At 47.5% G+C, this 17,972-nt stretch overlaps 1 protein-coding gene across 1 annotated transcript in view; it reads left to right on the top strand.

The window, feature by feature from the left end:
• Positions 1 to 17,972, top strand: part of Ache-2 (acetylcholinesterase 2) — a 155,193-nt gene that overhangs the window by 71,360 nt on the left and 65,861 nt on the right. Inside the window, exon 2 of the mRNA XM_076444269.1 lies at positions 11,245 to 11,387. Within this exon, the coding sequence (XP_076300384.1) occupies positions 11,245 to 11,387 (143 nt within the window). The remainder of the gene's footprint in view (positions 1 to 11,244; positions 11,388 to 17,972) is intronic.

Raw genomic sequence — 17,972 nt, 5'->3', positions numbered from 1 at the left:
CTCACGAGGTAAATTAAATATCGCCGTGGCGAGTAGAGCGCATCGATTTTTCCGGAAACAAGTGGTAGAGGTCAGTCATTGAGAACCAGTCAGTCAAGTGGAAGAAACGCACGTCTGGTCAGACGAGTAGAGAAAGTCGACGGCTGGTCGGACAAGTAGCGAAGCACCAGCATTGGTCAGACAAGTATCGAAGATCGGCTACTGATCAGACGAGTGAAGTAGATCGACCACAGGCCCGCTAACAGAATTAACTGGCCAGACCAGTGCGCAGTAATGTACACAGCGTATTAGCATTTAAGCTGCATCTCCACTCGGTCTGACGGCCTAGAACAAATTAGGTTAACGAATTTTACGAGGGCACTTACGAAGTCGACTCTGCAATAGCAGAATGGTAAACGTTACACGGTTTTTCCGGGCGGATGGTTGATGGTACCGGAGTATATTTAAATGCGACATGGCAAGAGCATTACGGCATTCGACGGTAACGAGGAAGAACTTTCGGAAAGTTCCCTAATCGCAACAGTCGCGGATAGGTAGCCCGCTACTCTAATTGACCGAGAGACAGTCCGAGCATTCTGCTGGTCAATGCTCGACGAGCATCGTCGCGGAACGAACAGCGTCCCAGCTGAAATGGAATTGTCTTTATAGTCGTGGTTCCAGTTAAACGCGAATTCGCAAACAACGTCTCTGTTGTCGTTGGAACTTTCCGTGTCTGATGAATCCCGGGGTAGCGAGAGAGAGAGAGAGAGAGGGAGAGCTGTTTGTGGTTCTCGAGGAAAATTTAAATACTCGCGGACCGACCACGCCTCGAAGCATGATATTGCTTTTTAAAACGAATAGAAAATCGTAGGACTCGGTTTCGAATTGGTTGGGTGGGAAAAGACATCGGGGCGAGATCAAAGGTGTGTTCCTGGCGTGGAATCCGCGTAATCCGGTTTCGCGGCGACCTCATTGGCGATTGTTTGCGCCGCAGTGACGCAATGTTTGAGAACGATGTAGATAGACGGAGTGGCAAACTGTTTACATTAATTTGCAGCGGTGTGTGTCGGGGCACGTATCGCGGCGCGGATGGGAGAGGCACGAACGAGAGCGTTCATTGAAGTGTTATTAGGAAAGTTTCGACGATCGTGCGAGGCCGGAAATTCCGGCGACTAGATAGAAACTTGCCCCGTCGATCTTAGGGAAACTTAACAGTCACACACACACACACACGCCCTGCTCTGATCGGGCCATTCGAATAATCGGCTCCAGAAAATAAAACCCGAGAGCCGTCCGTTCGCCTCGAGATTCACGATGGTTCGATTGTTTTCGCTCTTCTCGAGCGGAAAACGATCCCGTCGTAAGCGACTTTGTTATGGCTGTTCTACTTGTTTGACTAGTTCGAGAGGCTCGTTCTACTTGTTTGATTAATCGTTCAGCTGTACTACTTGTCTGAATAATAATGGGCTGTTCTACTTGCCAAACTAGCTACACCGTTACTGCGTTTGCCTGACTAATTACCGGGTTGTACTACTTGTCTGGGAATCGACTGAGCTGTTCTACTTCTCCGACGAGTGATTGATGCGTTCTGTTTGTCTGGCTGAACAACCTACTCAGGGAATTATTAAATTATCCACAACTAGTCTGACCAGTGCTAATACTGTTCCACTTGTCTGACGAGTGAAAGAGTTGTGCTACTCGTGCGACCAATGCATGGGCTGTTCTACTTGTCTGACTAGTTAGAGAGGCTTCTTCTACTTGTTTGATTAATCGTTCAGCTGTACTACTTGCCTGAATAATAACGGGCCGTTCTACTTGCCTAACTAGTTACACCGTTACTGCGTTTGCCTGACTAATTACCGGGTTGTACTACTTGTCTGGGAATCGACTGAGCTGTTCTACTTCTCCGACGAGTGATTGACGCGTTCTGTTTGTCTGGCTGAACAACCTACTCAGGGAATTATTAAATTATCCACAACTAGTCTGACCAGTGCTAATACTGTTCCACTTGCCTGACCAGCGAAAGAGTTGTGCTACTCGTGCGACTAGTGCGTGGGCTGTTTTACTTGTCTGACTAGTTCGAGAGGCTCGTTCTACTTGTTTGATTAATCGTTCAGCTGTACTACTTGTCTGAATAATAATGGGCTGTTCTACTTGCCAAACTAGCTACACCGTTACTGCGTTTGTCTGACTAATCACCGGGCTGTACTACTTGTCTGGGAATCGACTGGGCTGTTCTACTTCTCCGACGAGTGATTGACGCGTTCTGTTTGTCTGGCTGAACAACCTACTCAGGGAATTATTGAATTATCCACAACTAGTCTGACCAGTGCTAATACTGTTCCACTTGCCTGACGAGCGAAAGAGTTGTGCTACTCGTGCGACCAATGCTTGAGCTATTCTACTTGTCTGACTAGTTAGAGAGGCTTGTTCTACTTGTTTGATTAATCGTTCAGCTGTACTACTTGCCTGAATAATAACGGGCCGTTCTACTTGCCTAACTAGCTACACCGTTACTGCGTTTGTCTGACTAATTACCGGGTTGTACTACTTGTCTGGGAATCGACTGGGCTGTTCTACTTCTCCGACGAGTGATTGATGCGTTCTGTTTGTCTGGCTGAACAACCTGCTCAGGGAATTATTAAATTATCCACAACTAGTCTGACCAGTGCTAATACTGTTCCACTTGCCTGACCAGTGCTAATACTGTTCCACTTGCCTGACAAGTGAAAGAGTTGTGCTACTCGTGCGACCAATGCTTGAGCTATTCTACTTGTCTGACTAGTTAGAGAGGCTTGTTCTACTTGTTTGATTAATCGTTCAGCTGTACTACTTGTCTGAATAATAATGGGCTGTTCTACTTGCCAAACTAGCTACACCGTTACTGCGTTTGCCTGACTAATTACCGGGTTGTACTACTTGTCTGGGAATCGACTGAGCTGTTCTACTTCTCCGACGAGTGATTGACGCGTTCTGTTTGTCTGGCTGAACAGCCTGCTCAGGGAATTATTAAATTATCCACAACTAGTCTGACCAGTGCTAATACTGTTCCACTTGCCTGACGAGTGAAAGAGTTGTGCTACTCGTGCGACCAATGCGTGGGCTGTTCTACTTGTCTGACTAGTTACTGAGGCTTGTTCTACTTGTTTGATTAATCGTTCAGCTGTACTACTTGTCTGAATAATAATGGGCTGTTCTACTTGCCAAACTAGCTACACCGTTACTGCGTTTGTCTGACTAATTACCGGGTTGTACTACTTGTCTGGGAATCGACTGGGCTGTTCTACTTCTCCGACGAGTGATTGATGCGTTCTGTTTGTCTGGCTGAAGAACCTGCTCAGGGAATTATTGAATTACCCAACTAGTCTGACCAGTGCTAATACTGTTTCACTTGCCTGACCAGCGAAAGAGTTGTGCTACTCGTGCGACTAGTTGCGTGGGCTGTTTTACTTGTTTGATATATGCCCGAGCTAGTCTACTCGTCTACCTAGTGGCTGATCTTCTCCACTTGTCTGACTAATACCCTGGTTGTCCACTTGCCTGATTAATGAAGGAGATATTACATTCATAAATATATTTCAACCATTGTTCTGAAGTAGTCTGCGTGACAGGCCAGACAGGGTTCCCGCAAGCGATTCTGGTGGCTGGCGTGGATGATGACAATGGTTCCATAGAATTATGGAAATTGATGGACTGCGCTCGTCCGTTTCGCGCATCAAGCTCGAACGAGGGGAAGTTTCGGACTCTTGGTCGGTTCACGACGATATCCGGTGTCGAGGTAAGCACACGATGGTTCGCCGCAGTGCTAAAAGTTGCCGTCGCTGGCTTAGCTAGACAAATAGGTGCGCCGTGGAACCACTGAAAGTCCGCTCGCCGCGCTTTGAACGCGATTGCAATTAATGTTGCCGCTCTAGACGGGCGCGGGACACCCGATAACGTAACTCGGTACACTTCTGGGAACCGGGCAGAATAGCGTGTCAGATTTACGGGAACATTTCGTGTACGGTGACGCAATTATCCCCGGGAATATTCTTGGAAGAATTTCGCTCTCTTCGGGGAACATCGACCGGCCCCCTGTGTACAGGATATTTCATTTATTATGTTACGGCGTAGAGAGAGAGAGAGAGAGAGAGCGCGCGGTGAAGGAAATTGTTCGACTTGACGGGAAGAAATTCTCGATTTCAGAATTTAATTATGCCTCTCTCGCTCTCTCTTCTTTTGCATTATGAATTCATTCAAGAAAAGAGGTCACGCCCCCTGTCACGATGAACTGTTCAAGAACAGCTCTCGAGGAAAACGCAGTCGATAGATTTTACATAATTATTCCTAAAAATTTTGTAAACGCAGCGAGCGAAGGGATTATTATAAAAATATAGAAAAACGTTCTTCAAGCTCTACTTAAAAAGTAAAAAATATTTTCCAGAAGAGCTAACGACACAGTCAGTCGAAATACGTTTGAATTGCCCCTCCACCTAATTGAATGACAACCAGGAAAAATTGAAACATGCAATTAAATAATTTTTATGAAAGGAACCACTCACCCCCGGGGCATCAAGGGGTGGTTTTCCATTGTACCGAGGGATCGCGGAAGGTCTTGAAAAAAAGGACGATCGGTGGAGGATACCGTGGAGCGTTCGCAAATTGAGTTCCTTCGCATTGAAGCCCGCCGGGTCCACGAGACGAGCTCCGCGGGGTGGGTTATTTATTTCCCCAGATGTCGACCACTCCCCCCGTCGTGAGGGTGGTAAATCGTAATTGTTCGTCGGCTTAAGCCCGCGCCACAATTTATTATTCGACTGCTTGAATAATAAACCGGGTTCGTCTGGAAATTTCCTGCACGCCCTTCGCGCAATTATTCCCGCCGGGGGTGGCAGCCCCCGTCCTCGGCATTGCTCGCAACAATACAGACAAAATTCATGGAAAACGGAGGCTCGCGGAGGCCTGTGCTCGTGGTAACCTCGCCGAGATTTTGATGAAAGCCCGGTGCGCGCACCCTTTATCCGTCGTTCCGTCGCTTGGGGGTGGGAAAACGGTGGTTTGCGTCGTTCAACGCGAATCCAATCTGCGCGTCTCGGCCTGCTGCATCGTCTCGCGAGGAAAATGTAGCGATCAGCCCCCGCTGAAGAAAATCTGTAGACCGACCGAGGGCGGCAATGGAACACAATATCGCGCTGCTGGGAATATTTTTAACTATTCCCCGTAGGGTGGGGGTTTAATTTGATTAACTCGAGGGGATTGATAAAACCCTTGAAATTTCGAGGAACCGACGATGACGGAAATAGTAGAAGCAGAAGTTTGCATTATTTGCAGCCGGGGAGTAAGGATTAATAAAAGTGCTTTGTTTCGCATGTTTTCTTTCCGTACAAGTTATCCTCGAGCCCAGACGATGTTTCAGAGGGATGGGGAAAGTAGGTCAGCCTGCTCCTCCCATGTTTGATAAGCTTAGAGTCGTCGCAGCGGGGAAAGGGACGGCCGATATGTCCCCAGTTTCTTTGGATCCATCGTTTCTCCACATCTCTTTTTCATGGATCAAGGAGATCCCGCGGAATTAATTGATCGTCGAAAGATACCAAGATATCCGCTTCAATCAGGATTTATACGTTTCCGTGGAGGTTGAAGGGTTCGTTGTTGTCCGGACAGATCCAGAAATTTCTTTTCACGGCGTGGAAGATCGATGGGGGAACGACTGCCGAGACCCAAGTCAATATTAGGACCAAGAGGAACTCGGCCGTCACGGCGTGGATGACATTTCAGCGGACCATTAAAGTTCCCCGAGGTGTGATTAAGGCCTTAAGTCCACAAAGTTTGCGAGCGCAATTTCCGGCGGCTTCGAGCCTCCCACGTGTCCGACGCGAGAGCTCGTTTTATTCCACCGAATCAGAGGACTTGGCGAAAGTATCGGCAAATCATGATCGAGCTGGTTAGAGTACGAATCTCGGGGCAAACACGCGCTCCCGATAAGTAATATTGGATTGGTGTTCGCTGCAACTTCGGCTGCTCGGAAATTTCTACTTGGCGCAACACCGATGTCTCTCGGAAGCCATTTAAAATCCTGCGGAACTACACATTTTCCTGACGTCCTCTCGTTTCGGCGTTGACAATTTTATATAAAGACGCAGCATGAATCTACGGTGGCCCGCCAAAGTGTTCGTACGGCCCTTTAAAACAGAATAACTTTTTTACAATTGTACCAAACGAAAGAATATCTGCATCGATATCGATGAAATTTGCAGTATGTGTACAACTACAAACATATATATTAAATTTTCATTAAGGGCCCGAAAATGAAAAAGTTTTAAAAAATGCCTTTTTTATTTTCGCATGTAACCTTGTAAAATATAATTTTTGGAAAATTCTTTTTTGCACGTCATTTAGTAGATCGATGCCTCTAATTGCTTACAAAACATCAGGTCGTCTGGTACAATTATAAAAAAGTTATAAAGGTAAAGGTGGTATTTTTCGCGATCGTACTTTTTGAAAATGGTAATTAATTTTTCGCGGCGCACAGTTTCGATCAATTTCAACATTAAATAAATATAGCTGAGTGAGGCATGAAACGTTCTGCTTCGGGTTTGAAACAAATAACGTTTCCGATTCGGATTTGAATCTGTAAAATGCCAGGTGCTATTTTATTGGAGGAAAACAAAGGTGGAGTGTTTCGTGCGCCGCGAAAAATTAATTACCATTATTTAAAAAGTTATTCTGTTTTAAACAGAGTTAAACTTAACTTAACCCAACCTAGGCCCAATGTATACTCGAGACTGAGTGCGGACTCTGTAGGTCCCTCTTTCTGCACTGCTGGCTAGCAATGCACACTGGTCAGACCTAGTTCAGCGTCGTTACGAATTCCCCTCAGCTTTCACCTGATCATTAATCCTAGATTGCATCGAGCAGATCTATTATTTTCGCTGGTTTCTAACGTGTACGTAATACGCATTTCTGGGAGCTAACTAGGGCTCGAAAGAAATCCATTATGGCATGTTTGACGCCACGTCGCGAAGCCCGGAATCCGGCATTAAACTAGCTCCGGGAATCAACGAGCACGTATTTACGTAGCACGGCATAAAGGTAGTCGCGATCGCGCAACACGACGCCGCCGCAGGACTCGTAAAGTTGGCGTGCTCATGAAAAGCGAAATACGTTTTGTTTCAGTTGGCATTCGACCGGTGCAATATGCATGCATCGCACGCGTCACGTGGGCGGTTTATTCCGAGCTTCCTTACGACGACGACGACGGTCGTTTCGCGCGATCCGTTGCCGTCTGCGACGGGGGGTCGACGTTATTTCCTTCCACGTCGAGACGGACGCGAATTCTAACAGGACGATATTAACAAAAGAAAGATTTATAAGGTGTAGGCGCTCGCGATGCTTCTTCATTTCTACCGTCGACTTCCTCTCTTTCTCCGGCCGATACAAAATTCATGGTTCGTTGCTGGATTCCCGACGACAGCGACGATATTGTCAAACTCACTGTTGCGCTCGACAACAACAAAAAAATTCCCCGTTTTCACAAGAAAACTGTACAGAGATCGGAGAATAAAGTCCAGTGGAGAATAGTTCTTCGGTCGGACAATAGACCGGTGGCCAATCTCCTTCAATGATTTCCCACGGATTTTTCCACCCTGAAAGATCAGCTACGACCGGAGAGAAAGAAAGAGAGGGAGATGGCTGCCAGCCGCGCGAAAGGTGTCTCATTAATGCGAGTTGCGACCACTCGGCGAGCCACAAGTGTTTGAGTTCGCCCCGGCCTCGGAGCGGCTTTACGAGCACAGCCCCGTAATGTCGTGTCCCTGTCCGTGGTCTGCCGCGGCCACTTCTCTTTCGTAAGCCTTCCTTTATCTCCCCGTTCGATCGACCGTCGCCCTTAAACCCAACTCTCTCCCCCTCACCGGTCTCATCCCTCTCCTTAGGGACGGGAATCGACGTGCCCTCGTTCCCGTTTGACCCGGCCCATCGAAATTTACCTCTATCGTTCTTCGGATCGTTACTTCGTCCCCTCCGCTCAATCAGCCGGGTAAAAGTTCGCTATCTTGATATTCCGCGGGAGCAACCCCGGGTCCCAGGGTTTCTTTTAATATCACCCCGGTCGCCGGTGCGCAGACCCTTCGTGTCTTCGACCGCCCTCCCGGAACTTCGTATTCGGATAAAGAAGTTATGTTTGTTCGACGACCCTCTCGGACCCTCTCGAGCTGCCACGTGGAAAAATACAGGGCTGGTTTCGCGGTGGTGGGGTGGGGAGCGAGTCTGGGAGCGCACACGAGATCGCCAGGCCGGCCAACAAGTTGCCAGCACCGAATCGATAGACACCACCGGCGACTCGTCTAACCTGCCGGGCTCCTCCTTTCTTTCAACCCTTTCCGCTCACGGCCGTCACCCTCTCGATCTCTCTCTCTCTCACTCACTCTCTTGACCCTCTCCTGCAGTCTCCGGTTTCCTGCGACTCGTCGTCTTCTACACTTTCTCCTCGACCACCCTCGACCCTTCACTTTGTTCCACCCTCGTCACTCTTCCTCAATCTCCACCACCACCCCCTCCCTCGTAATGCTCTCCACCCCTCTCGGCCTTACTTGTCCGGTGCCCCTCACCCCTTGTCTTCCACCATTTCCGTCGTTTCTACTCTGTTACTTCAGGCCACGAGACACGTCACAGACCTAACCCACAGTCTCGAGGAATCTCGAATATCCTCCGGGAACCGGCGGTAATTGAGTTCTTTCGCAGCCCAACCACCCCCGCGCGCGCTCTCGTCCCTGCATCCGAAAGCACGCCCACACCAGCTGACGAAAACTCCGCGTCAACCGTCCCCCGGACGGCTTATTGGCTCTACGACCGACAAGAGCTTGCCGCGAGTTCGTATTCTTGCGCGGCGGAACCTCGTCGCGGAAACCGTCGACTCGTACCACTGAATTCGGCGGTCTCGTCGGCGGAGACGCTGACTCGCGCTACTGAGCTGCGGTAGGGAAGCTGTCACTACTCGGAAGTTGGTAGGTCTTTCAGTAAGTACCACTGGAATGGTTGAGCTGTAGTGCTGAAGTCATTGACTTGTTCCACTGAATCTGGCGACGTGTACTAATGAAATCGTTGACTTGTACTACTGAATCTGGTGACGTGTACCACTGAAGTCGTTGACTTGTACTACTGAAATCGTTGATTTGTACTACTGATATCGTTGACTTGTTCCACTGGATCTGGTGACGTGTACTAATGAAATCGTTGACTTGTACTACTGAAATCGTTGACTTGTACTACTGATATCGTTGACTTGTACTACTGAATGTGGTGACGTGTACTACTGAAATCGTTGACTTGTACTACTGAAATCGTTGATTTGTACTACTGAAATCGTTGATTTGTTCCACTGAATCTGGTGACGTGTACTAATGAAATCGTTGACTTGTACTACTGAAATCGTTGACTTGTACTACTGAAATCGTTGACTTGTACTACTGAAATCGTTGACTTGTACTACTGAAATCGTTGACTTGTACTACTGAAATCGTTGACTTGTACTACTGAAATCGTTGACTTGTACTACTGAAATCGTTGACTTGTACTACTGAAATCGTTGATTTGTACTACTGAAATCGTTGAATTGTACTACTGAAATCGTTCACTTGTACTACTGAAATCGTTGACTTGTACTACTGAAATCGTTGACTTGTTCCACTGAATCTGGTGACGTGTACTAATGAAATCGTTGACTTGTACTACTGAAATCGTTGATTTGTACTACTGAAATCGTTGAATTGTACTACTGAAATCGTTCACTTGTACTACTGAAATCGTTGACTTGTACTACTGAAATCGTTGATTTGTACTACTGAAATCGTTGAATTGTACTACTGAAATCGTTCACTTGTACTACTGAAATCGTTCACTTGTACTACTGAAATCGTTGACTTGTACTACTGAAATCGTTGACTTGTACTACTGAAATCGTTGACTTGTACTACTGAAATCGTTGATTTGTACTACTGAAATCGTTGACTTGTACTACTGAAATCGTTGACTTGTACCACTGAAATCGTTGACTTGTACTACTGAAATCGTTGATTTGTACTACTGAAATCGTTGATTTGTACTACTGAAATCGTTGACTTGTACTACTGAAATCGTTGATTTGTACTACTGAAATCGTTGATTTGTACTACTGAAATCGTTGACTTGTACTACTGAAATCGTTGACTTGTACTACTGAAATCGTTGACTTGTACTACTGAAATCGTTGACTTGTACTACTGAAGTCGTTGACTTGTACTACTGAAATCGTTCACTTGTACTACTGAAATCGTTGACTTGTACTACTGAAATCGTTGACTTGTTCCACTGAATCTGGTGACGTGTACTAATGAAATCGTTGACTTGTACTACTGAAGTCGTTGACTTGTACTACTGAAATCGTTGACTTGTACTACTGAAATCGTTGACTTGTTCCACTGAATCTGGTGACGTGTACTAATGAAATCGTTGACTTGTACTACTGAAGTCGTTGACTTGTACTACTGAAATCGTTGACTTGTACTACTGAAATCGTTGACTTGTACTACTGAAATCGTTGATTTGTACTACTGAAATCGTTGATTTGTACTACTGAAATCGTCGACTTGTACTACTAACATTCCCAGCTCGAGCATATACACAACATCGCCCAGAGATTCCCCCACGCCACTTATACAAGCCGGACAGGCCATGAATGAAGTTATAACGTGGCAACAAGAAAGGAAGTAACATTTCTTGTCGTCTAAACGCTACCACGTCGGCCGTCGATTCAAAGGCAGCCAATTTCTACCGGGGAAATTCATATTTCACTGGGGATGACGCGGTCGGCATGTGGAAAGTGGCGAGGGTACAGGGATTTTCGGCAAAATATTTACAATGTAAATAGCCCGACAGGTTGCTGGTATCGGTTCGACAGGAAATCCTTTGTACAGCGGAGGGTGCGCGCCCGGAGGGGGTGGCACGGGTGGGGAAACACCCCCTTCGCTCGATCTGAAAGTTGGTTTTACCGGAGGCGAGCATTTTGCATATCGCCGGAGCACAGGGTTTCGGTGTGCAACACACGTGAACGGTGCGGGGTGGAGAGAATCGGGTCCGCACGGTGATAAGGATGATTTATTCGACGGCGTTACTACTTGCTAATTTTTATTCACGGACTTGCACAACACCCGACTCCGAGGGTTCCTTCGATTTTTACCCTCTCCTGTTCGACGACCGTGATTTTCTTTTGTTACCAATTTCGTCTCTGTGACCTTCGTCTTTTCATTCCAGGTACCTACTTCATCCTGTACGACTTCATCGACTTCTTCGAGAAGGATCAGGCGAGCTACCTGGAGCGAGACAAGTTCCTCGGCATCATCAACACCATCTTCAAGAACATGTCCCAGATCGAACGGGACGCGATCACCTTCCAAGTGAGTCCCGATACCCTCTAAAACCTCGATCACTATTTTTATCAATGTAGGTCGCGTCATCCGTTGATTTGCCCTACTGAACATCGATTTCCACTGCCGAGTCCGTTCACCTGGAATACTCATGCCTTGAACCTATCCAATCGGTTGATTGATACTACTGCATCAGTTGACTTGTACTACTGATTTCATTCACTTGTATCGCTGAATACGTTCGCCTATACTACTCGATATATCGATTCGCACCCATTTTCGGAAACGAGGTCGGAGAACTGTCGAAGCTGAATTCGGAAGGACACGGGAGTGTAGAATTTCTATAAGGTCGAAATAATTTTTCATTCGCGTCAGGTGACTGGAGATCATCCCTGGCAGTCGAGCAATTGTAGGAACGCCGCGCCTCGCGTGTCACCGGTGAATTTGCTCGCACGGCCGCCCAAAGTGCTACAGTTTGTCACTCCGCTCTCAGAAACGAGCTCAGGCAGTCGATATTCCGCTCACGTTGCCCCGAGACACATCCGCCGCCGGATGAGTAGTAGAAGACGCACGCTGCAGTAGTAATGGACCTCGCAGAGTCAGACCAAGTCGTAGCTCGCGAGACAGTGGTAATGGAAGTCAAGAGTCAGACACGGAACTCGAGTATTCCGTTCGCGTTATTACATCGGGCCCGAGGATTTTCCTAATGGCGAACTTTCGCCGAATCGAGTTTTCCAGCAACTTAAAAACCCTCTCCTCGCGGTGCTCTGTAAATTGTTTTTACAGGGAATAACCTGTTTCTCTCTGAAACTTTCGTAACAACATTTCGAACATCTCGGATTCACCCATTAAATGGGGATGAAAATTCTTGATATTCGAATCACTGTGACATGACGATGAAAAATTGTCGGCCATCGTAACTTCCCTTATCCTGACCGGTGAAATCTCCGCTTTCACGTGCACGATGTACTTTTGCCTGAGAAAATGTTTGCGTTGGATGGCGAGGAAGATAGTAAAGACAGTCGATTTTTGACGATTTTTCAAATTCAAGCGTTTCTGCGGAACTCGCCAAGAGTATGTGCTTTCCAACGACACCAGATAGATTAATGTGAGATTTTTTGTCACCGTTTTATAGCTCTTTTAACGAGATCTGGTATTTACAGTTTCCTGAATTTTTTGTGGAAAGAGGACTGGAGTTTTGCACCCTCGAAAATGCAGTCTACGAATGCCATTGTCCCCGGTGAATGATCCACTCCGAAAGACGAGTCAGCCCCTCAGACTAGATTTTCCGCTCGCGTAGGAACGAACCCACTTACCCTCTCGTGCGTGGGGTGGGGTATCACGAGGTATCAAGGGTGTATCGCGAGGGGATGAAGAATATTGGCAAGATTCGTAGAGTAAATATGTTAGGTCATTTTGGGGCTCGGGGTAGGGCCGAGGCAATTTCGTCTCAGGGCTTCGGGTAAAAGTCACCCCCGCGCCCCCTTCACCAGCGTTAATACTGGAGGGAGAATGGCAGCCTGCGATGGCCGGGAAACACGTCAGAGCCTCCGATGGTGGTGCATGCATGTGCAGCCCGCCCGGCCCCGAACGGCACTTTAAAGTGGTCCTCTTCGTTTTCATGAAACGAAGTTTTCCACGAAATTCCCTATAAAACACTTTCAACCCCGTCGTTGGTGAAATTGAACGGTTTTTCGAGGCGAAAGGGTCTCGCAGGACAATGTCTCTCCCGGGGGTGCAAGGGGGGCGGACACTTTTCCGAAAAACATAGCTGGCCATCCCGCGAAAATTAACTTACCACCACCCCTTGGACCAACTCCTTGATCTTCGCTCTTTGACGAGCAACGCTGACGCGGTTGGAGAGAACTGAGGACCTATCGGACAGGGGTGAATACAATTTTTAATCGCGCATTATCACTGATTTTCCGTGCCGATGCAGGGGTGGACCACCCCCGGGGAAATTTCAAAACGGTAAACGGTGCGGCGCAACCGGTCCACTGGGCGCCGTAAATATCTCGCGGCGGGATTATTCGGTATTTCAATTGCGCACCCCTAAACCAATTCACCCTCTGAGATTCCGTTAACTACCCCGTTACAATGGTACTAACTACTCGAAAGGGTGACAATGTCTACAGGACGTACCAGGTACGATGACATTGTACAGAAAATATTAAAGGGGAACATTCTACAGGGAGTTCCATAAATCCCCAATCGAATCGAAAGTCGTTGAAAGCGAGGGCTACGTCAACAAGCGAAATCGGATCACGGGGGAATCAACAGTTCCAGGTCAGGTTAGGGCAGCGTCGTTAATTCCAGTTCCGAGGGTTCCGCTGTTATCCACGTCAGCGATTGGAAACGGGGGTAGCGGACGTGCGGGGGCGTGTTCGATCGCGATAAGAACCGGTGGCCGGTTTTCCAGTGTCAGGGGAAAAAGGGAGGCTTTTCCACAGGTGGCAGGGCGAGAGCCCGGCCTGGCCGCGGCGAAGATAAAAGGGAACGACGAAAATTGATTTCCGACAAGGTAGCCGCATTTACATAGATCCCCTCGCCCCTTCAACCCCTAGGACCACCCGCCGGCACCCGTTCACGAGGGGAACCGTGTTCTCGGTGCATCCGAGCCGAGCACGATTTCCATCCCCCCGGGACCGACTTTTGTCGGACGCTTTCGCGTGCACCGATGCACCAAAAACTCTCCGAGACAGTCGTCGCCGACGGAATTTCGTTCAACGACAAACCTCGTTGCGTCGTGCGCGCCACCCGGAATGTTCGCCTCGACGCCCCTCAAGAACGGTTTCTTCTCGCGAACTCGCGAGACACGCTCCGGGGGGAAAATCGATTTGCATTGTTCGCCGCGCGTAACTTCCCATTTATTTGTTCGGTCAGTGTACTTTCAAACTGATACCTCGCCGGCCGACGGGAAACGAGTTCACCCATGCGTCTACCCCCCGAGAATCGCCAGCTTGTAACTGGAATGCCAATCTTCGCGCCAGTACCGTTTTGAAACATCTGTATTCTGTGTGCCAATAAACATTTTTTAAATTGTTGGACATCTTCACTTTTCTACTCACTTTCAAAAATTGTTTTCGATAAAAAAAATACTACCGATTGTCTTGCACGAGGTTACAGTAAGTCAGACGTGACCAATTCCTCGCGAATCTGTCGGTGTATTATTATAAATAATACCGTAAAAGTGCTGTGCCGTGCAGACTCTAGGAAAATCGACGAAGGAAAGAGTTCACCCTCGGGAATGGTTTCCCACGAGGGGCGGCCAGGGTCGAGGGTTGAAAGTCGAGGGTAGAGGGTCGGTCGGAAGTCACCCCGCCCCCTCGAACAAACAGAGGTTGTAACCACGCGAGAGGGGTCGCGTCCAGGACAGGGAGGAGGTCGTTGATAATCAATATCGTTGTGTACACGGTTAATGCCGCCTCAAAGACACCCCCTGTTCGACAGGGAGGTGGCCGCTAATTATTTTCCCATCGGTGACACGACACGGCAAAGTCGGAGATCAGTCCGTGTAAATAATCAGGCTGGAGGTGGGAAGGTTTGGCAGCGGTGTCCATTTAATTAACAAGCATCGGAAGGGGTAGTTGGGGGTGAATTGGAAATTACCTCGTTAGAATTCGAAAACGCACCCTGAAATGGTACCTCCGCGTACAAAGCATCTCGAAAACGTTCTCGAATCATTTCTCCTGGCGTAACAAAATTTCGCCTGCCCCCGTGGGGGGTGAAATTCCACTTTGCTAACACCCTGCTCTGCAAATAGGGGCGGGTCAAGGACTTCGGCAGCTGCTCGCTCATTCCGACGAAAATTCCACGTGCGTTTCACCCCTGTTCCACTCCGTCCGCGTATTTCGACACGCGTGTCCCCACTTTTCAGGGGGTTGGTAAAAATATTTTCGAGCGGAATGTGGGTCAAACATTTTGATACTTTGCCGAGCCGCTCGTTTGTCCTCTCGCCGATTTTAATGACGACGAGTTTAAAGCTTCAGCGATTCGAATGCGCGTTCAACCTGCCCCTTACCGTCCGAGCTCTTTGAAAATTCACCGGTTTCATCCCCCGCGATCGAAACACGTCAGGTTTCGGGAATTCGTTCGCCGAGCAATGCCGGTCGATCATGCATATTCAAATATTTGTCTTGGCGTGCTCGGTAAATACGGGATCCGTGGAAATGACGTTTCCAATGTCGCGGAGAAAATCGGATGCAGCCCGCGTAAATATGGATGCACGTTGCAGGGGGGATGCAACCGGTCGGGCCCTCCCGCTGTCCCCTTCCGACGCAACCCCCTTCCGCGAGGTCACACAACAGGCATGAATATTCAGCCGTTCATTACTTCAAATCCCCGGGAAACGAACCCTTCGATCAAAGGGGTGGAAATGGGTCACGTGACAGGCCGATGCATCTCTTTGTCACCGGGGCTTGCTAATCACCCCGACGAAGATGCATCGAGCCCCAAGATTCACATCCCATCACGGGAACAACGAAAAATCGACCCGACCCACGTCTGACTAATGCTCGACCTTGCTACATGCACCATCTAATTTTGTTAATATTAATCAAGCTATTGTGTCGCACGCCTATCAAATAATTCAGGTGACATCATCGATTTACCGTAAGTAGATACATCGAGCATTAATCGGACAGGTTAAACGGGAATCCTGTAGAATATTTTATTCAACCCCTTGCTGTTCAATTTTTACTACGTTTCTATTATAGCTCGCTTTCTTGTCTGTCTGTTCGGTACAAATTTTGCAATTGATTTTAAACTAACATCCCGATGAGCTAGAGACTTGAAATTTTAAACACAGCTCAGAACTGAAAGACAATGCAATATTTTTTAAAAAAATTTTTAAAAAAGCCTATGGCGTTTAGGAGATATGAACTATTAATAAATTTAACCGTTACACCTCCCCGCCCGACGCGGGGAAATTGTGAATTTTGAATAGCTACGAAAATACTTGTAAGACTTAAAACGAAAAACGTGGGCCGCATGCAACATATAATTGACGCATGAATAGTTCACCTAAATCACTAACAATTTTGTTGCACTGCAAATGATATGTGAACTGTTGTGCGAGTTTTCTAAACGGCAGCTACTCTCTGAATAACTATGTATTATATTACAAGTATTTTCAGAGCTATCAAAAATTCACAATCACAAATTTTCAGGACTATCTGTCCGGGGGTAGGAATCTGTATGGGGCTGGGAAAAATTATTTTATACTTTTTAATACGTTTTAAAAACGTGTTATTTTCAAAAAGCTTATTCTTATTTTCATGCTGAACCGTGGAGAATAATTTACCATTCTTCAGTTTGAAAATTTGAACAAGTATCCCCCAAAGGACAATGAGTTTAGAATGTGTTGTAAGGGGATGATACTGAAGTTTCCATGAAGGGGAGCGGTTTCATGACAGCAGTAGTCAAAAATAATTGCACTGGGATGTTCGACGCGCCCTATATCCACGCCTTCTGCTCCAAGCTATCGAAAATACGTGCGCGGAAAATATTCCAGGAACGTCACGAGGCAAGCTTTCCGCTCCCGAGCATCCGGAATAAGAAACGGCGACGATCTTCTCACCCCCGCCCTCCCCCTCCCTTTATGCTCGGCCATATTCCCGGGGAAAATTCACTGGAGATCTGGTGAAAAATTAAACGCTTACGTCTCCCGGAGGCAAATTCCTGCTTTTCAGGTGTATTGGCCTTTCACCGGGCCGTTTCTTCGTTATTTGCCAGAAAATGGTCTCGGAGATGAACTTCCTCGTGCAAACGACATTGCGGTCTCCGTGGCACGCTTTCAAGGCTGTTCTCAAGGTCAAGGGAACCTCTCCAATCAAAATGATCGCAGCATTGCAAAGAAAAAACCGGATCATCATCGATACACACATTTCAAATCTTTTAAAAATAAATGTTTGTATTCCGCGATTAACAAAGATAAAAAGGAAAAACATTTTATGGATGTGAAAGCTAAGAGTTTTCCCTTTAAAATGAGCTAAGGTGGCTCGCGTACGGGGTTTCTTTTCCCTGGAAGTTGCGACAAGTTAAATATTCCACATTGATTGGCATCAATTTTTTAGAAGGACTGTAGAAGCTCCTTAAAAATGCCCGAGTCAATATTCTACCGGAAACGGCGGTGTAAAAAGCGAACAGGTGTCAGTGGCGTATTGTTCGCGACGAGCCGCGTAGATTCGCGAACAGTTTCACCGGGGATTGTTATTCTCGTGTTTGAAATCGCGGTCGGAACAGTCTCAAAGAACGGTTCGAGGCAACGCGGGCTGTCCAGATCTTTACGAAACGAAACGGACGATACGCCGGGCGTTTCATGCGCGTTATCTCGACACAAAGGAGGCACGAAAGCGGAAGGGAAGGCCGCGCTCGCTGTGGGATGCCTGCATAATTAAAAAGAAGCACCTGGCCGCGTGGCGTACTCCGAGCGCGCTGGCATTTTCTCGACGCGATCGAAGCTCGCGACTGTGTCTTGCCGTTCTGCGGCTACAATCTTTTAAACGTTATCGGCCTTTCTTATCATTAGCTCTATTCCCACCATCGAAAAGCGAAAAATATACCGGGTGACCTATAATTGTCGCTCCGAAGGCAGAAATCGCGGTGTCTGGCCGT

This window comes from Lasioglossum baleicum, chromosome 20, assembly GCF_051020765.1.
Source record: "Lasioglossum baleicum chromosome 20, iyLasBale1, whole genome shotgun sequence".
Taxonomy (NCBI): domain Eukaryota; kingdom Metazoa; phylum Arthropoda; class Insecta; order Hymenoptera; family Halictidae; genus Lasioglossum; species Lasioglossum baleicum.
The sequence above is the reverse complement of the archived record's forward strand: the minus strand, read 5'-3'. Positions and strand labels throughout refer to the sequence as shown.